This window comes from Sminthopsis crassicaudata, chromosome 6, assembly GCF_048593235.1.
Source record: "Sminthopsis crassicaudata isolate SCR6 chromosome 6, ASM4859323v1, whole genome shotgun sequence".
Lineage (NCBI taxonomy): Eukaryota > Metazoa > Chordata > Mammalia > Dasyuromorphia > Dasyuridae > Sminthopsis > Sminthopsis crassicaudata.
Window position 1 is genome coordinate 241,713,059 of NC_133622.1, and position 26,977 is coordinate 241,740,035.

At 32.1% G+C, this 26,977-nt stretch overlaps 2 protein-coding genes across 2 annotated transcripts; both read left to right on the forward strand.

Moving 5' to 3' along the window:
• The first annotated feature begins 11,886 nt into the window (after nt 1–11,886).
• LOC141547502 (olfactory receptor 5J3-like) lies at nt 11,887–12,828 on the forward strand. The gene has a single exon (XM_074275900.1). The coding sequence runs from the start codon at nt 11,887–11,889 to the stop codon at nt 12,826–12,828; it is 942 nt and encodes a 313-aa protein (XP_074132001.1).
• Nucleotides 12,829–19,443: 6,615 nt separating this feature from the next.
• Nucleotides 19,444–20,409, forward strand: LOC141548089 (olfactory receptor 10AG1-like). The gene has a single exon (XM_074276890.1). It carries the CDS (start codon nt 19,486–19,488, stop codon nt 20,407–20,409), a length of 924 nt encoding a protein of 307 aa, XP_074132991.1. The 5' UTR covers nt 19,444–19,485.
• The last annotated feature ends 6,568 nt before the right edge of the window (nt 20,410–26,977 follow it).

Sequence of the window (26,977 nt, forward strand, 5' to 3'; positions counted from 1 at the left end):
GACAAAGAGAGACAGAGAAAGAGAGGCAAAGAATGAGAGAGATACAGAAAGACATTAAAAAAAAAATAAAGACAAAGACATGGACAGACAGAGTGAGATTGAAAGAGACAGAGAGTTGACAGAAAGAGACAGAATGACAGAGAATCAGAGCAAGACAGAGAAACAGTCATACTCTCTAGAGTATCTTGACACAACACCAAGATTAACTGGTCATCCTAGAGCTATTCCACACTGTCTTCAGCAAATTGTCAAAGCAATGAATACTCATTTTTTTCTTTTTTTTTTTTAATTATAGATTTTTATTTACAATACATATGCATGGGTAATTTTTCAGCATTGACAATTGCACAATCTTTCATTCCATCTTTTCCCCTTCTTCCCCCAACCCCTTCCCTCAGATGGCAGGTTGACCAATACATATCAAATATGTTAAAATATAAGTTAAATACAATATATGTATACATGTCCAAACAGTTATTTTGCTGAACAAAAACAATCAGACTTTAAAATAGTGTACAATTAACCTGTGAAGGAAATCAAAAATGCAGGTGGACAAAAATAAAGGAATTGGGAATTCTATGTTGTGGTTCACAGTCATCTCCCAGAGTTCTTTCACTGAGTATAGCTGGTTCAAGTCATTAGTGCTCTACTGGAAATGATTTGGTTCATCTCATTGTTGAAGAGGGCCACGTCCATCAGAATTGATCATCATATAACATTGTTGTCGAAGTATATAATGATTTCACTCAGCATCAGTTCATGTAAGTTTCTCCAGACCTCTCTGAAATCATTGTGCTGATCATTTCTTACAGAACAATAATATTCCATAATATTCATATACCACAATTTATTCAGTCATTCTCCAATTGATGGGCATCCATTCAGTTTCCACTTTCTAGCCACTACAAAGAGGGCTTCCACAAACAGAATAATCAATTTTCTAATAAAAATATCTAGTCTGTAGTCTCTATGGGTATATCATAGTTACGTTCAGAAACCCTTTCACTAAGAGAAAAATATTGCAAGCAAATAGGAAAAAAATACAATTTAAATATGGTATAATTACAATTGGAATTACACAAGACCTACCAGCTTCTACAGTAAAAGACCTCAGATATTGGAACACTATAAATGGCATACCAAATGAATTGGGCTTGTTGGCTAAAATATCATACCCAAAGAAGTGAAGAATAATTTTGAGTGGAAATAGTTTCAATTTCATCATCTGAAAATTGCTTGTTCATATCCTTTGATCATTTATCAGTTGGAGAATGGTTTGATTTCTTATAAATTAAAGTCAATTCTCTGTATATTTTGGAGATGAGGCCTTTCTCAGGACCTTTACCTATAAAAATTTTTTTCCAATTTGTTACTTCCCTTCTAATGTTGCTTGCATTAGTTTTGTTTATACAAAAGCTTTTTACTTTGATGTAATCAAAATTTTCTAAAAGTGATCATTCAATGAATTGTCAGACAATTATTTTCTTCTTCATAGATGTAAAAAAGGAGATTCTTCTTTGGTCTTCTAATTTACTCAGGATTTCACTCTTTGTGGCTAAATAATGTACTACTATTGTTGTTGTTTTTTTTCTTCCTTGTTTATGATACCTTTTAGCAAGATGTAACTTCCTTCTTTTTCCCTTTTACTTGTGTTTTTTTTCTGCTTTATCTGAGAAAGACATTGTTACTCATATATAGTTATAGATATAGATATATGTCTATATATCTATCTATATGAATTATTTTTTTAATTTTTATTTTAAAATTAATTTTATAATTATAACATTTTTTGACAGTACATAAGCATAGGTAAGTTTTTTACAACATTATCCCTTGTACTCCCTTCTGTTCCAAATTTTTCCCCTCCTTCCCTCCACCCCCTCCCCAGATGGAAGGCATTCCCATACATATTAAATATGTTATAGTATATCCTAGGTACAATATGTATGTGCAGAATTGAATTTTCTTCTTTTTGTTGCAAAGGAAGAATTGGATTCAGAAGGTAAAAATAATCTGGGGAGAAAAACAAAAAATGCTAACAACTTACACTCATTTCCCAGTGTTCCTTTTCTGGGTGTAACTGATTCTGTCCATCATTGATCAATTGGAATTGGATTAGCTCTTCTCTATGTTGAAGATATCCACTTCCATCAGAATACATCCTCATATAGTATCATTGTTGAAGTGTACAATGATCTAATTCTGCTCGTTTCACTCAGCATTAGTTGATATAAGCCTCTCCAAGACTCTCTCTATTCATCCTGTTGGTCATTTTTTACAAAACAATAATATTACATAACATTCATATACCAAAATTTACCCAACCATTCTCCAATTGATGAGCATCAGTTCATTTTCCAGTTTCTAGCCACTACAAAAGGGCTGCCACAAACATTTTGGCACATGCAGGTCCTTTTCCCTTCTTTAGTATTTCCTTGGACTATAAGCCCAGTAGTAGCAATGCTGGTTCAAAGGCTATGCACAGTTTGAAAACTTTTTGGGCATAATTCCAGATTTCTCTCCAGAATGGTTGGATTCTTTCACAACTCCACCAACAATGCATCAGTGTCCCAGTTTTTCCACATCCCCTCCAACATTCATCATTATTTGTTCCTGTCATCTTAGCCAATCTGACAGGTGTGTAGTGGTATCTCAGAGTTGTCTTAATTTGCATTTCTCTGATCAATAGTGATTTGGAACCCTCTTTCATATGAGTGGAAATACTTTCAATTTCATCATCTGAAAATTGTCTGTTCATATCCTTTGACCATTTATCAATTGGAGAATGGCTTGATTCCTTATAAATTAGAGCCAATTCTTTGTATATTTTGGAGATGAGGCCTTTATTGGAACCTTTAACTGTAAAAATGTTTTCCCAATTTGTTACTTCCCTTCTAATGTTGATTGCATTAGTTTTGTTCATACAAAAGCTTTTTAATTTGATGTAATCAAAATTTTCAGTTTTGTGATCAATAATGATCTCTAGTTCTCCTTTGGTCACAAATTCCTTCCTCCTCCACAAATCTGAGAGGTAAACTATCCTATGTTCTTCTAATTTATTTATGATCTAGTTATTTATGCCTAAATCTTGGACCTATTTTGATCTTTTCTTAGTATATGGTGTTAAATGTGGGTCCATGCCTAGTTTCTGCCATATTAATTTCCAGTTTTCCTAGCAGTTTTTGTCAAATAATGACTTCTTATCTCAAAAGTTTGGATCTTTGGGTTTGTCAAACACTAGATTGCTATTTTTATTCACTATCTTGCCCTGTGAACCTAACCTATTCCACTGATCAACTAGCCTATTTTTTAGCCAATACCAAATGGTTTTGGTGACTGCTGCTTTATAATATATTTCTAGAACAGGTACAGCTAGGCCACCTTCATTTGATTTTTTTTTTCATTACTTCCAATGAAATTTTTGACCTTTTGTTCTTCCATATGAATTTTGTTGTTATTTTTTTCTAGGTCATGAAAATAGTTTCTTGAGAGTCTGATTTGTATAGCGCTGAATAAATAGATTAGTTTAGGGAATATTGTCCTCTTATTTATATTAGCTCGGCCTCTCCAAGAGCACTGAATGTCTTTCCAATTATTTAATCTGACTTTATTTTTGTGTCAAGTGTTTCATAATTTTGCTCATATAATTCCTGACTTCCCTTTGGTAGATATACTCCCAAATATTTTATACTATTGACAGATATTTTGAATGGAATTTCTCTTTGTATCTCTTGCTCTTGGATTGTGTTGATAATGTATAAAAATGCTGAGGATTTATGTGGATTTATTTTGTATCCTGCAACTTTGCTAAAACTCTGAATTATTTCTAATAGCTTTTTAGCCGAGTCTTTGGGGTTCTCTAAGTATACCATCATATCATCTTCATATCACACTCAGTTCCCATAGTCATCTCTCTGGGTATAGATAGCTCTCTTCATCACAGGACCATTGGAACTGGTCTGAATCATCTCATGTTGAAGAAAGTCACATCCATTAAAATCCATTAAAATCCACTAAAATTCAGGTCTCAGTGAATTAGTATTCAATAAATTATTTGGTAATGCAATCCCAACTTGATAAATACATATGGAAATTTATGGAAGAGATAAATTTAAGAATAGCTTTCCAGGTGGAACTTATATTCTATTAATGAGGTAGAAGACACAATAAAACTATTTCATTTATATCCTGTTTTAGAGAACAAAGCACTTTACAAACATTATCTCATCATAAGAAAACAAGTGTCTTATAATAATGACCCTTTAAAGTAAGTACTATTATGTTCACTTTACAGAGGAAGAAACAAAGACAAACTGAAATTAAGCAACTTTATGGAGAATCAAACATCTGGTAAGTGTTTGAGATAGTATTTGAATCAAGATGTTACTTGAGTCTAAGTACAATACCTTATCCCTAAAGCCATGATCAGTCTTGGAAGATCCTTAACATCTCTGATGATTCTAAATATGTGACTTCATTCACCTAAATGCCTATGAAGAAGGGTATCAAAATGAATAAAAAACCAGCCTTGTGCCTAGGAAATCCTGGTTTCAAATGTTCTTTCTGTCATAAACTGACTACATAGCACTGGAAAGCTATCTATACTCTCTCTAGGAAACTCCCTACATCAGAAAATATAAGCCAGCAAAGGGGCAAGGAGCTTCCTCATGAGTTTCCTGTGTCAATGAAATCACACATCTAATTTTCCATTCTGCATTAGTCTATTGCTTGTCTAATGTCACAAAGTCAGTAAAGGTGAGAATAGTGATTCAAATTCAGTTCTGTGACTCCAGAACAATGTGTTTTCTACTATATTGTCTTCAATGTACTTTATAAAAGTAAACAAATTCTAATTACTTTGCACTGATATGGATTCCAGATTTTTTTTATTTTAAGAAAGAAAACTTCCTTATGGATTTTCTTAGTCCTGCTTTCTTAAACACCATAGATGATTACCATTTCCAGTTCCTTCTTATTAATAGGTAGAATTAAAATATGGCTTTAATATTTTCCAAATGCTTTAAAAATAATTTCATTTTCATAACAACCATTGGAGGTATATACTATTATCATGCACATTTTACAGATAAGGAAACTGAGGCATAGAAAGAGTAAATAAATTGGCTGGGACCAAACAGTTAATAAGTGTCTGTGGGTTCATTGGAATCCAGGTTTTCCTGGCATTTTATGCAGTACTCTATATGCCATCTAGATGTCTTGTTCTTATTTTTATTGTTTTCAGGAAGCAATGGAATTCCTCAGGAGACATTTACTATAAATGTAATATATTGTTATTAATTTATATTTTTTTCCTTAAACTCTTATTATTTTCATTGTTTGGAGGGTACACTAAAACAAGGTGAATAGAAAGCTGTGTTTGTCAGAAACACCTGGGTTCAAATGCCACATCTTTCTCAAAATTATCTTCATAGCAATGGAGAAACCTCTTGAATTATCTGGCCTCAGTTTCCTTATCTTTCAAAATGGGTCTATCCAAAGTATTGTCTATTATTATCATAGTTTGAAAGGTATGATAAGACAAGATGAATAGAAAACTGTGTTTGTCAGAAACAACTGAGTTTAAATGTCACATCTAATTCAAAATTATCTTCTGGCAATTGATAAATCAGCTGAATCATCTGGCCTCAATATCTTTATCTTTCAAAATGGGTATATCTAAAGTACTATCCTTGTAAAATTTTTGAGTATAAAGGAGAAAATAAATTTTAAGTTTATAAGGAATTTTAAAAGTCCATATAAATATATGTGGTCATTATTATTTAATTAGAAATAACATTTTGTGATTACCTAAAATCTTTGCTGGTTTTTTTTTTTTTTTTTTTGCTCCTTGACACCATTCTTTCACATCATTTAAGACTTTCCCTTAAATATAAGACTTGAATAGAGGATGTTTTTTTGATGAGGCAGGAAAGACATTCTTAGCTCTCTATTCATTTTTACAGAAGTAAGATAGAATGCATTCTGGATTTATCCAATAATACATAACTCAGCTGAATACCCTACCTACTGTTTAATTCATTTATGAAGTTCTTCCCAACAAAGATGTCTGAAAGAAATTACACTCCACCAATTGAGTTTATTTTTACTGGTTTCACTGATTACTTACCTCTCTGAATCACTCTGTTCCTTTTATTTTTGGTCATCTTTGTTTTGACTTTGGTGGGAAACATTGGTTTAATAGCCTTGGTCAATATTGATTCTAACTTCAAACTCCCATGTATTATTTTCTCAGTAATCTCTCCTTTCTAGACCTCAGCTATTCCACAGCCATAGCTCCCAAAATGCTAGTGAACTTCTTATCTTTTAAGAAGAACATTTCTCTGTATGGTTGTGCCCTTCGAATGTAGTTCTTTGCTTGCTTTGCTGATGCACAATGCCTCATTCTGGCTTCTATGGCCTTTGACTGCTATGCAACTATTTGCAACCCATTGATGTAAATAAAGGCTCACATAAGTGTAGTGATTTGCCTGTATTACTGTACCTACTAAGTGCTCAAATTAGAAATTGAATCTCTGTCTTAATTGAGTTCTGCTAAGATACTTTGTCCACTGAACCATGCATGGCTTGTTGTATAAGAAATAACACTACTGATAAGTGATGAGTTGATATTGTTCCCACCTAAGGCAATGTTATTTTCATTCCACCATATTATTTTCTAGTCTCACAAACTTCTAAATTGAACATGCTGATTTTTGTCTCTTTCCTGCAAAGGGAGGTACACTTTTCTCTTGTGGAAAAATGAATTCAATTAATAATTCTTTAAAGAATATGAAGTTCCATGATTATTTCTAGTCCCAGAAGACTAAGAAGGCACTTTAATGACCCAGAGAATCAGTATTAAGTGGCCTGAGATTCAGAGCTAGGAGCAAGGAATAGTGTCCCCAAATAATAATGTACCAAATAAAAATAATTTTTCTTATCAAAGCTGACAAAACATGAAGTTGTTCATGCCTGGATATTGGCTTGCTTAAATGAGGTAAGCATTGTTTGGTAGTCATATTACAAGTATTTTGATTAAGATGTTAAATCTTCCTATAATTGCTTTAAGATTATCTACCTGGCATTGTCATGATTGTCTCAGAAAAGCAAACAAAAAACTCACTGAAAGTCAAATAGATATTTGAGCTTTTATTTAACAAAATTGATTCAACTTGGATAAATCAAATATCTACATTCTTTTATGTTTTTTGTAAAAATAAGACTCAGAAATTGAATCAATAATATTATTGCCTCAACTTTCTACTTCACTTTAAAATTCATTCTTAGGGCACTGGTGAATGACCCTGATAGGGTGCAGCTTCTAGTGGAGAGGTGGTGCTGAGGTGTGACAGCCACCCTCAGGCTATCTGGCCTGGAGAATGCAGTAGTACCAAGAATAAAGCTGGCTGTCAGATAACAGTTATCTGTTGGTCAGTGATAACAAAGTTTCTGAGACAATAATGAGTTGCCTGTTAATCCCAACTCTTACAGATAGGCTTAACCCTGCAAATTCTTTGGAGATGCTTCTAGACTGGTCTGTGACCCCCAACCTCAAAAGGTTCCTTATGAATCTCAATAATATGATATTACAAATTGATTTCATCCTCAAAATAAAATTAAATTTAAGACCTAATTTTGAAATGCACTGACTTACACATTTTATCCCCTACTTTGTCATTCTCATTAGACATATTGATTTTTGAGAATCTGACCCTGAACTTCACATGCATTTTCTGACCCCAAATATTTGCATGTACCATTTTCCACATCTAGAATCCAGAGTCTACACAATTCTGACTCTAAGAAGCAGTTTCCCCCCTCAAGTCAAATTCCAAGAAGCCATTTCCTACCCAAAGAATTTTCTGAGACCCATATCTCTGTACCCTTTTTTTCCTGAATTCTTCCTTATATCTACTTGTGTCCATTCTGTGTCCCCTGGTAGTAGGGAAACAGAGCAGGGAGGAGGTCTTCTAGAACCTTAGAGTGCTTCTGTTTTAATAATCTGTCAATGATTCTAAAGACTTCTGGCTTTAAAATCAGTGATCCTGAGATCACCTGATCTTCTAGTTCATTGTTCTATCCATTTGTCCATCAATGGTTGTAAAAGTCTTTTAGCCTAAGGATATAATTATATTTCTTCCTTTAGATTTTAGGAAAGATATATCAATCATCCCGAGGACCTCAAATATTAGAGAGCTATTGTTCTAAAAACCTGTTACATTCTACCAAGAAGATTAAATGGTCATGTTATTATTAAATAAAACTTTCAAAGGGCAAAGGTCCAAACAAGATGTATTCCAAACCAAGGATTTTCCCAACTTGAAGCTGGAAGGAATATGATAGAGCATAGGCTTCATATCTTGCTGTTTATGTTCTTCTTAGATGCTAGCATTTGGGACATTTTTTATCTGTCCCTCTCTAAAAGTATCATTTGAAATCTTAATGTAAGACAAAGCAATTAAAGAGAGTTGGGTGGTTACCTTAAGGAAAGAGGGGGTAAAAAGTCTTGCTTATTTCTGTTATCCTTGTAGAGGAGATAAAGAGAAAGAGATATAGAGAAAGAGATAAAGAGTGACAGAGAGAGGGGAAAGGAGGAAGACATGAAGAGAACAAAGAAGAGAGAGAAAGAGAAAGGATAAAGATAGGCAGACAGAGAGAAATTGAAGGAGAAGTAGATACAGATACAACTTACATTCAAAAAGAGTGAGAAATGGACAACCAAATGATACAGTGGATAAAACGCTAAGCCTGGAATCAGAGCCCCAGAAGCACACTGCATAGAAATTGGAGACTGGTTTATAGGATATTTCATTTGGAAAGACATTAATTGTGGAACAACTTGGATGGTTTGCTCATAATGGAGTTTCTAGAAAAGAATTATCTCTGACCATTTAACTAAGGCAGATCAGAGATGTTCTGTTCTTTACTAGAAGATTTTTGTAAATTTCAGTAGAAAAACAAATCACACAATGATCAGCCTATAATATTAGTTTATTCAATATAATAGAATATCCAAAAAGAGAATCTTTTCAAATAAGGCCTATACTAGTCTAATTTCTAAATGTTTAAACTAAATAAATTTGGAGCTTTGGGACTTATTGTTTGGTTAAGCCCAAATGAGTACAGACTATTTTTTCCCCTATTTATATATAGAATTCTCAGAACACTGCTTTTCACAAAGTATTTATTCATTTAAAATATTTTAATTATTCATTCAAATTTAAAAAATATATAGTATCAGATATAGAATTCTGAAGTTTATATTTGAAAAAATGCACTTTTTTGTATTTTGCCCAATAGAATTTTGAGCGTCTTCTATTACATATGTTTCAAGGAATATGCGTGAATTGGTAAGAATTTATTTTTGAATGCAAAAATATTTCCATTGACTTTTCACCTCTTGTGTTTTATTCTCAGATGTCAACTTCCTATTTTCCTAGATATTTCAGAGTGATGGCGATTAGTAGACATAACTGACATATGCAGCCAAATAAATATGTTCAATTTTATTTTACCCTGCATATGTCTAAACATGGAGTCAAATAGATTCAACAAAACTTTTGAAGCATTACAGTTCAAACTTTTCTTGTGACTTTCTTTTGAACCTCAAATTCAAATACAACTTTTTTTGTAATTATCTAAAATTATTTTCTAAAGGTTTTAGTACACCTCTTGGGGAAAACAATATGTTTTCAACTGGCTAACTGTGAAACATAATTCAGTTTCTGATAAAGTCAACATTGTCAAAAGATTGTTATATTTAAAGATGGGGAGGGATTTTTGCAATGAATTTTGTCAAGAATCATATTTATCAGGTCAGTGATTGTGTGTGAAAATCTTACAGTAGATTATAGAAAGGAAGACTTTACATTAAAGTTTCCATCAATGACTTAAGAAATTACTGGTCATAAATATATTGGCAAATACAAGAATGCTTATAATCAACATGAAAAGGCAGCTATAATTTTAAATTGCATTATTCACATTAATTTTGACCGAAAAATAAATATGTAGTTTAATTTGACTATGTGGTTCTATTGTTAATGTTAAAGCAAAGCTTTAAGTGAAAAGTCCATTTATACTAACATTTCCTTGGCTCAGGGAATCCCAATCCACAAGTCTATAAGAATCAAGTAAATCTATAGCATCTACTATTGTAGGGATTATAAACATCAAATGACTAGACGGTTTCACTATTAACTAACTGAATCTCTTCATATACATTTTTTTGGTGAATTTGTTATGTTGATGGGAAATGCCATCAGATGAAAAGCTTTGGCAGAAAAAGATGTACAAGTTGGAGGAATCTTTATTTTACTGTAGTTATTTTTCAGTTGAATGTCACTTTTTGTGACACCATTTAGAGCTTTCTTGGCAAAGATACTAAAGTTGTTTTTTTTTTGTTTGTTTTGTTTTGTTTTGTTTATTTTTTTATTTCCTTCTCCAGTTCATTTTACAGATAAGGGAACTGTGGGAAACAAGATTAAATGCCTTTCCAGGAGTGACAGACCTAGTCTGTAGTTCATTTTGAACACAGGAAAAGGAGTCTTTCTGACTTCATTATGGCACTCTATGCACTATCCCGTCCTTCAATCTAGATCATCTCAAGAACTTACTAAAAGTTCAATATTAGGAAGATGTAAATACAAAATCAAAGCTGAAATAATTTTCCTTTTCGGAGAAGGGGAATAATGCATGTACATAAAGAAGTAAAGAAAATATTATTTTAATTAAAAATAACTAACATGAACAAATTGTGACTCAGAGATCGCACTTCAGGGCTTTTTAAACAATTAGATCAATGAAAAATATTCATAAGAACATTTATATCTTTCTAAAGGATTAGAAACAATATCAATGGAGTAATGACAAAAATGTCATGAATAGAAATGGCAATAGGGAAAATTTATGATAAATTATATTATTCTATGGTATGACAAGAAAATTTCAGAAAATCATAGGACTTATGAAGTTGTATAGAATGAATTATGATGGTGACAGTGAAAAGTTCAAATAAATGTCTGTCACAGATTTTTGCTGTCATTGAATTATAATAATTGATATTTACAAGTCTTAGCCATTCCACTGCAACCAAAAATCATAGAATGATTATCATTAAGGGAACCTGAATTAGTGACCAATGAAAAATATTCAAGCATGTTATAGAAATAATATGGCACATTATTTTAGATTACAAAACTGAATAATTGCTTAATACCCACCAAAAACATAACCAGATACTTACAACTGTTGATCATAAGCACTGTCTTTCATGGACCTATAGAGGACAAATCCAAGGAACAAACTCAAAATGTTCTGAGGTAATTCATTTAATAAGTTTTATTGAATGTGGACAATTATCATATGTAATATGTAAATAATTACCAAGATATGATATAGATTACCAAAAATAGTATACATTTGTTCCAGATGTCTATTATCTTTTAGATTTTTATATGAAAGATTATACAAACATAGCAAAGGAAATCAAACATATAATCATGCTTATCCAATCCATTATAGAAAGCATGCTGCTAATGCTTTCAGTCAGTTTAAAGTGAAAAGTTTCTTGATAGTTTTAATCAACTATAGATAGCAAATTATTTTAAGTGTCTTGAAATATTTGATAGACATTAAATATACAAGAAGAATAGCATGACTTTGTTTTGCTTTTAGGCTAAAATCAAGCTTATGAAAAAATAGCAGCACTATGACATTATATAATCATTTCTGCCATTAACAAATTATTATTATTCTCTTGTAGGATAATATAAATTAATTTCTCCTATTATGGAAGCAAGATCCCAGAAAAAAAGCAACATGATTTAATCTTGAATGACATTTTGTTAGATACACAAAAGTACCATGAACACAGAAATATTGGATATGGAAACATGGAATCACACTGGTTTTGTGAAAGAATTCTTTCTTGTTGGACTGACTGACATCCCAGAATTGCAGATCCCTCTCTTCTTGCTTTTCTTTGTTATTTATATGGTCACTCTGGTAGGAAATTGGGGGATGATTATAATTATTTGGATGAATGCCCAACTTCACACTCCCATGTACTTCTTCCTCAGCAACCTTTCCTTATGTGACATTTGTTACTCTACTGTCTTTGCTCCCAAAATGTTAGTGAATTTTCTAGTAGAGAACAAAGTAAGTTCATTTGCCAGTTGTGTTTTACAAAGTTTCTTTTTTGCTGTGTATGTTACTACTGAGGGCATCCTGCTCTCTATGATGGCATATGACCGTTATGTGGCCATTGCCAATCCATTGCTTTATACAGTTATTATGACTCAAAGAGTTTGCATTTTGATGGTTCTTGCATCTTACTTAGGGGGTTTAATTAATTCATTGACCCATACAATTGGTTTGCTCAGGTTAAATTTCTGTGGGCCCAATGTGGTAAATCATTACTTCTGTGACATCCCGCCTCTTTTGAAACTCTCTTGTTCTGATGCACACATCAATGAGATTCTACTTTTAGTTTTCTCAGGAGTGATTGCAATGTTTACTTTCATAATCATCATGGTGTCCTACATTCATATCCTCATAGCTATCCTGAGAATCAAATCAGCTGAGGGGAGACGTAAAGCTTTCTCTACCTGTGCATCCCACTTCACAGCAGTGACATTATTCTATGGTTCTGTGACTTTCAGTTACATTCAGCCAAGTTCTCAGTATTCCCTGGAGCAAGAGAAAATATCTGCTGTATTTTATACACTCATAATACCTATGTTAAATCCCCTAATTTATAGCTTGAGAAACAAGGAGGTAAAAGATGCTGCAAAGAGGTCAATCACTTGGAAAAATCCACACAACTGATTTATTCCTTAAATTAACCTTGACAAAATAATAAAATAATGTGAAAAGATAAAGTTTTCTTTTTTTTTTTTTCTTTTAGCATCATGTTAGTGATACTATCAGATTTAATGATAAATTCATATGTAATTAAGCAATTTCTTGGGATAATCATGGGAAATAAGACTTTTTAACACCTACTATGTTCTGGTAACTATGCAAATATAATCTCATTTGATATGCACAATGATCTTGTTAGGTAGGTGTTGTTATAATTAGCTTACCATGAATCTTCCTGGCTGAGGCTTCTAACTTATATGCTACACACTGAGTACAAACCGTCATTATATCACTAGGAAACCATTATTTGTTGTAGGAGTAAATCAATGCTAAACTAGATTTAACCTTTTTTCTCTTCAATTCCACTTAGTACCTTGCTTCAAGTTCTGGCCCATAATATTTCCTTATAGGGTCAGATCAATCACACTGAACCATGCTAAATTAGATAACTATTGTTTCTATCAATTCCACTTAGTACCTTGTAAGAATCCTTTGTTTCAATTCAGAGTTCTGGCCCAGATTGATGCAAAGAAAAAAAATATATATATGTTCTAAGACACAAGGAGTTAGTTGATTTTCAAATAATTGAAAGGAAACAATGGTTGGTATCAATTTTAGAGGAATAATAAATATGGTCAAAACATCCTACATTTTCTACCTTATTTTTCACAAAAAAGTAAGATGCAAAGAATTCAAAATATTATTCCAAAAATGGAAAACTAATTAAGAGAATAGTGACTTTTCAATTATTAGATACTACTAAGCTTGCCTTATATCCCCTAGGGTCCAATTCCCAGATATTTACACTATGTAACACTGTCTTATTAAGAAGATGCTTAAAAACCAGACTTTAAACAAGAGGACCATTGGCTTTAAAATGTGATAAGTACCATGGGAAAACATTCCCCAGACAAAAAAGAGGGGCAAGAATGATTTCTACTTAAAAGAATGGTGACTTAATCTTAAGTTATCATTTTTATGAGTCAAGTTCCCTTTTTAAAATTACATGGAAAGCATTAATATAAGCTAATGCTTAAGAGAACAAAATAATAGATTAATTGAAAAGTCATGAGATCCCTGGATTCAAACCTCCATTTGACACTTAATCAAGTTATTCAAATAGTTTCTGAACAGTCTCCTTAAAGGTCAAATGGTATCTATATTAGAGAACTGGTGTGATGATAATTTGATAACATGTAAAGAATTTCATAAAAATTACAGCACTTTCTTCATGATAATTACTATTTTCTCATATTATTTCCAACATGTGAATTAAAGGAAGCAATTGAATATGGTTCAATCTCATCTAATACAGGTAAGTGTGAAGCATTTTGCTTACTTACCTCCAAATTCTCAAATTATGAAGAAACTTGGAGACCTATTAATCTAGAATTTTCCTGAAAGCTTTGAAATACTCAACAATATTTAGGGTTCACATATTCATGAAAAAAATGCACAAAAAATGAACTTTCTTTCCACCCCCACATTAAGCTCTGACTTATGTACCTAGACATAAAATTGTTAGGATTTGTAAGAATCCTAACAAAAATAAAACAAAAATAAAATAAAACCTGAACTCCAAGGCTATCTAAATAACATCAAACTCCTTTTTTTTTTTTTTTTTTTTTTTTTTTTTTTTTTTTTGTAGTTCCTTTTTTCTGTCTTTTTTCTTCTTTATTAATACTTTCTCTTTTTGTTTTATTTTCTACTACTCCACAGTTATTACCTTGTATAATACTCCTCCCATATCCCGGATAAAAATGAAAACAGAGGATGTATTAATACATATACTATTTAACATTAAAACTATATTTAAAAACATTTAAATTTGTTTTTGTTTTATTTTTTTATTTTAAAATAATATTTTAACTTTTTATTTCATGTAAAACTATATGACAATATTTTTTATTTTTAATTTTGTGTTCAAATATAAACAATCTAATATAGGATATATACAAGCAATTGATGACTTTTTCAAATCTCTGTAATCTTAGTTCTCCTGGCCTACAATGCTAAGAAGCATATATTTCACCTTTTTTTTTTTTTTTTTTTTTTTTTTTTTTGATGAGCAAATTTGTTATTGAAATCAATCTGAACTCACTTATTCCTCAGTTTTACTTTCTTTTATGGTATTGTATTTATTGTGGCTGCTGTTATATTTGTTTTTCCATGGCATCATTTAATTTTTTTATCACTACTTCTTTAATTCTTTACATTAATTTTCATTCTTACACAGAATTTCATTATATCTATTTGACAAAACATGTTCACTCATTGATGGATTCAAATCTACACTCTTTATCCAGAGTCTTTTTTATATTCTTTCATACAGAAAATAGTATTTTCTCCTTGTAGGTCCTTTCTGTCACTAGTTTCCTTAATGTCACATCAATTAAATTGCTAAATCAATGATTGTGATAGATAATTTACTATATAATTGCAGAATGCCAAAGGGTTTCTCTCACTATTTGGATGACAATGTCCTGACAATGTTTTTTATATATTCTAAGAAGTTCAAAAGTGATTATGTGTATACATTTTACCTTATCTAATTCATGATTTGTGAAAAAGAAAAGTATTTCAATTTTTTTTGTTTTTTCTTATTAGTAACATTTTTATAATGATTAGTGATTGTTTACTATTCTTACTACATATATATAGAGAGATATATACATATATATATATCCATATATATATATATATATATCTGAAAATATTACTTGAGTTCCTATGTATAAAAGAATAAGAGATCTAAGATTTATCTCTTCATCACAATTTCAAATATAATTTAAATGTCAAATTTTTTTTCAGAATTATTTGAAAATTAGTGTTTCTTAATTGTCATTGCATCAACATTTCTGCATGAGAAATGTTTCATTTCATGCAATTTAAAAGATCTCTTTTTTTTGTATTTTCTTTTAGCCCTCATTTTGTTATTGAAGTTGTTTCTTATTGGGCCAAGAATATTGGCATAGAATACAGGAGTATCTGGGATGATCTCCTTCTCCTGATATTTGATATTTCTATGAAGTTTTTCAAGTTACTTAAACTCTCTGACATTGGATTGCCACCCTTGTAAAAAGTAGGTCTTAATTGTCCACACCTCAGTGTGTTTTCTTCATTGAATGTGAAATAATGTGTAATATACTTGACAAAAAGCAAATATCGAAAATATTATCTACACACTGAGTTTTCTAGTTATGAATTTACAATAGACTTCCTTATTTTATTCACCATTAAATTTAGTGTGATCTTATATGTTAATTATATACCCACATAATCAATTGTAATTCTGAAGCTAAACCTGAAAATTCTGGCAAACTAAAAGCTTAATGGAGGACCATAAAATATCTTAAGGACAAGGAAGATATTATTTCCTTGTTCTTGGTTGTAATTTTAAATCCTATTCCTAGGAAGAAAATCGGTTACTTCAGAGACCGCATTTGTTTTTTTTTTTTTTTTTTTTTTTTTTTTGCAAGAGTTCAGAACACTAATTACTATACTATCTGACATTAAAACATGCATGTCCTCTCTTGCCATATGCCATTATGTGATGAATGAGTTGTGTATTTTCTTCATACCATAGGCATGTTTCGTTTTACATAGCTCTGATTTGTTGTAAGATACTGTGATATGATTGTGTCTGTGTGTGTGTGTGTGTGGGGGGGGGAGATTAAGTTAGAGAGGGACCAACAACCAGAGTTAGAGTATATAAATTACATAAATGTAAAAAAAAAAAATAGAATAGAACAAAAAAAAATGCCACTCTGCCACTCTTTCTAGTCTTCTGGAGAAGAGATGGTTTTAGTGAAGACAATTGGAAAGTAAGGTATATACTCAAGGAGGAATGCTTAGTGGTTTGATGTATTTAAGGGAGGTCACTATTATTGTGACCCAAATCTTTATGCTAATCTTTGGTCTTTATTTGTATGTATATTTCTTTTATTTGTTTTGTTTTGTTTTTGCCTTTTCCATGAGGTCACATAGCTAGAATGGAGTAGCTTTTCTCTAAGTATAGATTAGTGAGAATTTAGTCTAAATTGTAATTGTAACATATGTTCCTTTAACTTTGATGAATTAAACCTATATTTCTCTGTAAGTGGGAAGACAGAGAATTGGCGCCAGGTAATCACTTAAAGATATTGTGCAAACATTTTCCTTAAGTAGTTATGGCTTACTAATCAATGTTGTATAGCCTAATAAATGAAGATAGGAAACAATATAATGTGTGTTTGTAACAATTTAGAAATAATTGAATATTTGGGGAGATATATATGTAGTACAATGACAGGCCTCTTCCTGAGTTTAATTGTGTCTGTGACCTTGAAGAAGTCACTTAATCATTTTTGTCATGATTCCCTAAGTTATAAAAAGCTTTGGAAAAGGAAATGTCAAATAATTCCATACAAAATGATAATGAATGAATAATGATTCTCACAAGGATATCTTGAATTGAGATTGAACAATTTTATTTTATTTATTTATTTTTTTGGATTCTCCATTTCAAATAATCTTCCCAACAAAAGGGAAGTATAAGCACACATTGATTTTACCTTTTATGGATGAAAAGTGCAGAAGCATTATAATAACAATATATTTTACTTATTTACTTTAGCTTCAAGTCAGTACTCTAAGGGAAACCCAATCATATTTGCCTTGTAATGTAAAACTAAATTTTGTTTCATATTTTCTAATGTTCAGAGATAGAAATTGAAAATGAGTGATATTAAAAGGTTAAATGATACTGAATGTTGTCTGGTCACAGAATTGTAAACATCGATCTGAAAAAGATGGCAGAACTACTCTAATCCTTTCATAAAGTAGTTGTATATAAATATATGTATATATACATATTTGTTCACAGATGTACACATATATACAAACATATATCTGTGCGTGTGTGTACACAAGTATATACAAATATAAGTATATGCATACATTTACAATGATACACAAATATATTTCTGCATACAACTTAATGTTTAATTCTCAGTTTAATATATATTGCACTGCAAATGAATAGACGAAAAGTTCAAACTAAAATTTGAAATGAGAAAAAACCTTATTTAAAATTATGCATCTATTACCATGGATGATAGAATCTCTAAAGATGCTATTTTACACAGTATTCAATAAAACAAATATTTAGGAGTACTAAGTATACCTGGACTCATAACACAATAGTGATTCACATTTGTTATTCATGTATTATCTTTAAGGTACATTGAGATATCTAAGAAAAGACTCTTGTTCTCCAAAAAACTTTATTTTTTTTTAAATGTTAATGTTTTTTGAGGGTATTCTATTTTTCAAAAAACATGCACAGATTGTTTCCATCATTCACCTTCTCACTATATATTCCAGATTTTTCTCCCAATCTTCCTTTCTTGCTTCTCCTTTTCCCTTTTATTTTAATTAAAGTTTTTTTTTTTTTTTTTTTTTTTTTTTTTTTTTACAGAGAATATGCATGGGTAATTTTTCCATCATTGACCCTTGCATAACCTTTTGTTGCAAATTTTCCCCTTCTTCCCACTAACGCCTCCCCTATCTGGCAGGTACTGCAATACATGTTAAATATGTTGAAATAAATGTTAGTTCCCATATTGGTATACATATTTTTACAGTTATCTGGTTGCACAAGAAAAATAATAGGAAGAAGGAATAAAAAGAAAAACTGAGAAAAAAAAATGAAAGCAAATAACAACAGAGAGAGTGAGAACACTATGTGGTGTTCCTCCCTCTGTTCCCATGGTACTCTCTCAGGGTATAGATGGTTCTCTTTATCATTGCACAAGTGGAACTGGTTTGAATCATCTCAATGTTGAAGAGAGCCATGGTCGTCAGAATCGATAATCATATAATCTTGTTGTTGCTATATATGATGATATAATGATATGATTTTCCTGATTTCACTATGCATCAGTTCCCATAAGTCTCTCCAGGCCTCTTTGAAATCATCCTGCTGCTCATTTCTTTCAGAACAATAGTATTCCATAGCATTCATATACCACACCTTATTCAGCCATTCTCCAATTGAGGGACATCTACTCAGTTTCCAGTTTTTAGCCACTACAAAAAGGGCTGCCCTAAACATTTTTGCACATGTGGGTGCTTTTCCCTCTTTTAAGATCTCTTTGGAATATAATTCCACTAGAAACACTGCTGGATCAAAGGGTAGACAGAGTTTGATAAGTTTTTGAGCATAGTTCCAAAATGATTGGATCCGCTCAAGTTCCACCAGCAATGCATCAGTGTCCCAGTATCTAAATTCCATATTTTCACTTTATATTCTAGAAAGATAGTGTTAGAACATTAATATACTCCATCACACATAGTTCATACTTAACTTAAATTCATTTGTTGACTTTGACCTTCTAATGTTCATATGTTCATACTTAGCAATGATCTCTATAGGATAGAACATTAAATAATATACTTCATAGGAAAACTCCATATAAACTGTAAAGGTTAAGAGTGATATAAGAGGACATTTAAACAATACCCTCTGTCCATCCCCCTTTCTATATTTCTAAGTTTGTAACTGAGGCCTAGAGAAAAAAGAAAAAAAGTTATTTGCTCATTCTGAATTCAATATTTCCACAGCCAGAAGAAAGTGACAAAATGGAAAGAAGCAATGTGACATTTGTGGTGGAATTCATTCTTCTGGGATTTTCTGAGCTTCCCAAACTCCGAAATCTACTATTTGGAATTTTTTTGATCATCTATATAAATATACTCATAGGAAATGGTCTGCTCATTGTAATAATTAAGATGAATCCTACTCTTCAAACTCCCATGTACTTTTTCCTTGGAAATTTTTCCTTCTTGGAAATCTGTTACAGTTCAATCACTCTCCCTAGAATGCTAAAAGATATTTGGACTCAGAAGGGAAACATCCCATTCCTTTCCTGTGCTGTACAATCTTGCTTCTTTTATATTTTAGGAGCTGCAGAGTGCTTACTTCTGGGTGTGATGGCTTATGACAGATATGTAGCCATCTGTAAGCCTCTTTACTATCCTCTCATCATGAATCACAAGGTATGTGTCCAACTGGTGATTGTCTCCTGGATCACTGGGATACCAGTTCAGATAGGTGTCACATATTATATTTTCTCTCTGAACTTTTGTGGTCCTAAAATACTCAATCATATTTTCTGTGACTGTTCAATACTGCTGGAGGTTGCCTGTGGGGAAACATATCAGAAAGAGGTCTCTTTACTTGTTAACACTTTCTTTTTTGCCATGATCCCCTTTCTGTTGATACTCATATCCTATTTCACAATCATAGCTACTATTCTAAAGCTACCATCAACTTCAGGGAAATCCAAAGCCTTTTCTACTTGTTCCTCTCATCTTATGGTTGTATGTTTATTCTATGGGTCTGTTACTATTAATTATGTTCGATCCAAATCCAGTCATTCAGCTAAATCAAACAAGGTCTTCGCTCTTTTCTATACTATAGTGACTCCAGTATTAAACCCCATTATATATAGCCTGAGGAATAAGGATGTGATTGTTGCAATGAGAAAACTCCTTCCAAAATGATGTGATTCACTAATCAAATGGTCCAATCTAAAAACAAAATAGTTTTCCTTTCCATTTGTCACACTGGAGGTAAGAAATAGATTTCTTCTTTTCATAGTCATCTATGATATACTTAAAACAAACTAGCCATTTGTAACATGTCCTCCTAGTGGTTACTATTACCAGTCTGTCCTTGGCCCAACAGAGTACCTTTGACCACTGAACTTTGCAGTGTCAACTCTACCTGGCTCACTTCCTCTGAAGCCTTCAAAAGTCTCTGGCCCACGATTTCTTGAATAGTAGTTTAATAACCAATAACACGCTCAAGAACAGCCACGTGTAAACTTAAAAGCCTTTATTATACCTACTCACATAATGCCCTGGCTTAATTCCCTGACTTGTTAACTCCCTAGTGAACACCTGGTCTGAAAACCCATGTGTTCACTACCAAACTTCTTACCTCTCTCAGCTATTCAATGCTTTCTTTGGTGTCTAGTTTATTTCACTAGTCCTCGTCTGGGTTATCTCTCACAAGGTGACTACTTTCTATGGAAACATGAAATAAAACTTGAGTATATGTTTTCCTATTATCCTAAAGAACTGAAACTTACTTCTTTTACTCAAAATTTGCTTGTTTAACTATTTTAACTTTGTATGTATGTCTGTATGAGCAATATCACTTGAATTGCTCGATTAAATTACAGCTCAAGTATCTTTTTAAAAAAGTAAAAAGAATGGTGCCAAGTGCTGGGGACAGTCACTGTCCCACTGATGACAGCATCAAGGACATTAAAATCTAATAAATGAAGAAAACATGAAAAGAAGCTGAAGTTTGGCTGGGAAAGTGATAGTAGCTTAATGTTCCATGCTGTGAAACTAAAAAGAGTTGCTTTTAGCTGTGTGTGTGTGTGTGTGTGTGTGTGTGTGTGTGTGTGTGTGTGTGTGTGTTTGAGAGAGAGAGAGATGAATAGAGACAGAGATAGAATGCAGAGAGACAGAGATGGAGAGACACACAGAGACAATGATTGAAACAGAGAGAGACAAACACAAAGAAAGAAAGAGAAAAGAGAGAGAGAGAGAGAGAGAGAGAGAGAGAGAGAGAGAGAGAGAGAGAGAGAGAGAGAGGAAACAACACAGGGACATTAATAAAGAATCACACAGAGACAAAGATATAATGACAGAGAGACAGAGAGAGAGAGATAGATTTAAAAAAGAAGAGAAAGAAAGAGAAATTATAATGCTCTAACCTCAAATTCCTAAGTTCAGAATAGTAGGGAGGATGCCTAGGTGTAGAGGACTTTAGATGATATTAGCAAATTTTATGGTAAAATGTGGAGAATGGTTTACTCCATCCTCCATTGGACAAATGGTAAGGCCAAGAGTATTTTCAAATATTGGTTGGGCAGATCATAAGGTCTAATGGTCCTCAATTTTCCAAGGAAGATTGGTTACTGAGTGTTTGCCTACCCAAATGTTGAATATTTCTGTATGCTTTTCCTGGTGGAAGAGTAGGAAAATAATTTAATAAAATTTAAATATTTTAAACTTATAGGAATTTGAGTAACAATGCTTTCCTTTTCAATAAAATATAAGTTGCTTAAGAGAAAAGTTATCTCCTAAAGCTAAGAAAGATAGGAATAATTTCTACTTAAAGATGACAAAATAATTTTTAGAAGGGAGGTTAGTCTTCTTTACTGTATAAGTAATTAGTTATGTTATATTGAATTTCTTCTGTGATAATTAGTGTAGTAAAGTACTGAACCAATAGCAATGACAATAAAGATGCTCACTCTGAGTAACAAATTCTCACTCTGAAAATTATTGTTGAAATTTAAGTTAACATGGTTAGTTAAGTTGACATGGTTAGAATCTCAGTCTCTTAATCTCTACAATAAAAATACCCATTGTACATTATGTCTGTAGTTCAGACATTAAGTTATGATAGTAACTTCAGTTAAAATAATGGATGTTAACATTATTTTATATATTGAAATGTTGAGGGATATCAGATGGAGGCTAACTTGTAAACTAATGCAGGAACTTCCCTGAGATGTTCCCCAATGACCTTCAAAGACCCCTAAATAATGCCTCTAGACAAATTCTAGAGTGGCAGAACCCACAAAAAACAATGAAAGAAATTTGCAGCCCTAGACAATTTATAATGTTGGGAGGAGAGAGTGCCCCAAGGTAAGAGTGGAACACAATACAGAAGAAGCCACACCAGTGCAACCCCAGCCAAAGCAAAACAGGAAATGGCCTTGAGAACCACTTTATTAGTGGTAGTAGCAGCTACTGATCCTAGAACTCTCAATTCACATATGTAAGGTGGCTGAATAAACCATCAGAAGATTACAGTGATCTCTTTGCTAGCAATGAGACAGGAAGTTGTTGCTTTGCTCACACTTGTATTTGTGTCACAACATGGGTGCCTGTCTCAAGGCAAGGAGGTACACTAGGCAAATTAGAATTACTAGCCAGAGCTAATCAGGGTCTGTCTGCACACTTTACCAGGAGAAAGAGTCCCTGTGTTCACTCATAGAACAGAACACAGGAAAGGACAAAAATAAACATGTTTCCTTAGATTTTATCTCCTTAGAACAATAAAAAATGTAAAGGTTCTTTGAATATCTCTGAAAAATGCTTCCCAAATTCTGAAGCTCTGAACAGTGAACCTTCCACCCCAGAAGCAGAATCCTAGCCAAGTAATAGGATGGGGAGATGAGCAAACCACAGAAAATAATTCTGATAATAAAAAGTTCCTGTTATGATAAGGAAAATCAAAACACACACTCAGAATATGAGTCCAAGTTTCTATATTCAAAGCATCCAAGAATTAAAATAAATGAATCCATCTCAGGCCATTCAAAAATGATTTTGAAAGTCAAGTAATAAAAAGGAAAAATGAAGAAGGAAAGTGAATAACACAAGAAAAGAAGGGAAAACAAGGCAAAGGCTTGGTAAAGAAGACACAAGAAAAAGGAAATACTGAAAAAAAAAACGCTTAAAAATAAGTATATACCAAATAATAAAAGTGGCACAAAAAGCAAATGAGGAGAAAAATACCTTAAAAACAGAATTGGCCAAAAGAGAAAAAAAAATTGCTGAATTAAAAAGTAGAGTTGAAATAGAAAGTAGGGTTGACCAAATAGTTAGGAAGTGTACACAATTTCACCGAAGAAAATAATTTCTTAAGTAGAGTTGAGCAAATGAAAGATAATACATTTGTGAGAATTAAAAAAACAAAAAAACAAACAAACAAACAATAAAACAAAATGAATGAATGAAAAAAAAATATGTGAACTACCTTATTGGAATAACCCTCAACTCGGTTAAAACCTTTTTTTTTTTTTTTTTTTTTTTTTAAGTAAGTCTATTTTTTTTTTTTTTAATACAAATTGCATTATGAATCATGTTGGAAGAGGAAAATCATGGCAACAGAAAAATACCATGGGAGAAATTAAAAAAAAAAAAAAAAGAAAGAAAGAAAGAAAGAAAGAAAAAAAGAAGTGAACATAGCATGTACTGATTTACATTCAGTCAAAATGTTAAAATCTAATAAATGAACAAAACATAAAAATAAGGTAAAATTGGGCTGGCAAAGTGGGGTGTGCACAAAGCCCTCCTTAGTTTTGGAAGCATGTTGTTCCATGGAGTCAAAACCATGTAGAGATGCTCTTAGGGAAAATAAAAGAGACAAAGAGAGACAGAAAGGCAAAGAATGAGAGAGATACAGCTAGACATAAATAAAAAAAGTTAAAAAAAAAAAAAAAAACCAAGGACAAAGACATGGACAGACAGAGTGAGATTGACAGAGACAGAGAGTTGACAGAAAGAGACAGAATGACAGAGAATCAGAGCAAGACAGAGAAACAGTCATACTCTCTAGAGTATCTTGACACAACACCAAGATTAACTGGTCATCCTAGAGCTATTCCACACTTTAGTCAGCAAATTGACAAAGCAATGAATACTCATTTTTTTTCTTTTTTTTTTTTTTATTATACCTTTTTATTTACAAGATATATGCATGGGTAATTTTTCAGCATTGACAATTGCACAATCTTTCATTCCATCTTTTCCCCTCCTTTCCCCCACCCCTTCCCTCAGATGGCAGGTTGACCAATATATGTTAAATATGTTAAAATATAAGTTAAATACAATATATGTATACATGTCCAAACCTTTATTTTGCTGAACAAAAAGAATCAGACTTTGAAATAGTGTACAATTAACCTGTGAAGGAAATCAAAAATGCAGGTGGACAAAAATAAAGGGATTGGGAACTCTATGTAGTGGTTCATAGTCATCTCCCAGAGTTCTTTCACTGAGTATAGCTCATTCAATTCATTACTGTTCTACTGGAACTGATTTGGTTCATCTCATTGTTGAAGAGGGCCACGTCCATCAGAATTGATCATCATATAGCATTGTTGTTGAAGTATATAATGATTTCACTCAGCATCAATTCATGTAAGTTTCTCCAGACCTCTCTGAAATCATTGTGCTGATCATTTCTTACAAAACAATAATATTCCATAATATTCATATACCACAATTTATTCAGTTATTCTCCAATTGATGGGCATCCACTCAGTTTCCACTTTCTAGCCACTGCAAAGAGGGCTTCCACAAACAGAATAATCAATTTTCTAATAAAAATATCTAGTCTGTAGTCTCTATGGGTATATCATAGTTACATTCAGAAACCCTTTCACTAAGAGAAAAATATTGCAAGCAAATAGGAAAAAAATACAATTTAAATATGGTATAGTTACAATTGGAATTACACAAGACCTACCAGCTTCTGCAGTAAAAGACCTCAGATATTGGAACACTATAAATGGCATAGCAAATGAATTGGGCTTGTTGGCTAAAATATCATACCCAAAGAAGTGAAGAATAATTTTGAGTGGAAATAGTTTCAATTTCATCATCTGAAAATTGCTTGTTCATATCCTTTGACCATTTATCAGTTGGAGAATGGCTTGATTCCTTATAAATTAGAGTCAATTCTCTGTATATTTTGGAGATGAGGCCTTTCTCAGAACCTTTACCTATAAAAAATGTTTTTCCAATTTGTTACTTCCCTTCTATCTTGCTTGCATTAGTTTTGTTTATACAAAAGCTTTTTACTTTGATGTAATCAAAATTTTCTAAAAGTGGTCATTCAATGAATTGTCAGACAATTATTTTCTTCTTCATAGATATAAAAAAGGAGATTATTCTTTGGTCTTCTAATTTACTCAGGATTTCACTCTTTGTGGCTAAATAATGTACTACTATTGTTGTTGTTTTTTTTCTTCCTTGTTTATGATACCTTTTAGCAAGAGGTAACTTCCTTCTTTTTCTCTTTTAATTGTGTTTTTTTTTCCTGCTTTATCTGAGAAACACATTGTTACTCATATATAGTTATAGATATAGATATATGTCTATATATTTATGTATATGAATTATTTTTTTATTTTTATTTTTTAAATTAATTTTATAATTATAACATTTTTTGACAGTACATAAGCATAGGTAATTTTTTTACAACATTATCCCTTGTACTCCCTTCCATTCCAAATTTTTCCCCTCCTTCCCTCCACCCCTTCCCCAGATGGAAGGCATTCCCATACATATTAAATATGTTATAGTATATCCTAGGTACAATACATATGTGTGCAGAATTGAATTTTCTTGTTGTTGTTGCAAAGGAAGAATTGGATTCAGAAGGTAAAAATAATCTGGGGAGAAAAACAAAAAATTCTAACAACTTACACTCATTTCCCAGTGTTCCTTTTCTGGGTATAGCTGATTCTGTCCATCATTGATCAATTGGAATTGGATTAGCTCTTCTCTATGTTGAAGATATCCACTTCCATCAGAATACATCCTCATATAGTATCATTGTTGTAGTGTACAATGATCTAGTTCTGCTCGTTTCACTCAGCATTAGTTGATATAAGTCTCTCCAAGCCTCTCTGTATTCATCCTGTTGGTCATTTTTTTACAAAACAATAATATTACATAACATTCATATACCAAAATTTACCCAACCATTCTCCAATTGATGGGCATCAGTTCATTTTCCAGTTTCTAGCCACTACAAAAGGGCTGCCACAAACATTTTGGCACATGCAGGTCCTTTTCCCTTCTTTAGTATTTCCTTGAAATATAAGCCCAGTAGTAGCACTGCTGGATCAAAGAGTATGCACAGTTTGAAAACTTTTTGGGCATAATTCCAGATTTCTCTCCAAAATGGTTGGATTCTTTCACAACTCCACCAACAATGCATCAGTGTCCCAGTTTTTCCACATCCCCTCCAACATTCATCATTATTTGTTCCTGTCATCTTAGCCAATCTGACAGGTGTGTAGTGGTATTTCAGAGTTGTCTTAATTTGCATTTCTCTGATCAATAGTGATTTGGAACACTCTTTCATATGAGTGGAAATAGTTTCAATTTCATCATCTGAAAATTGTCTATTCATATCCTTTGACCATTTATCAACTGGAGAATGGCTTGATTCCTTATAAATTAGAGCCAATTCTCTGTATATTTTGGAGATGAGGCCTTTATTGGAACCTTTAACTGTAAAAATGTTTTC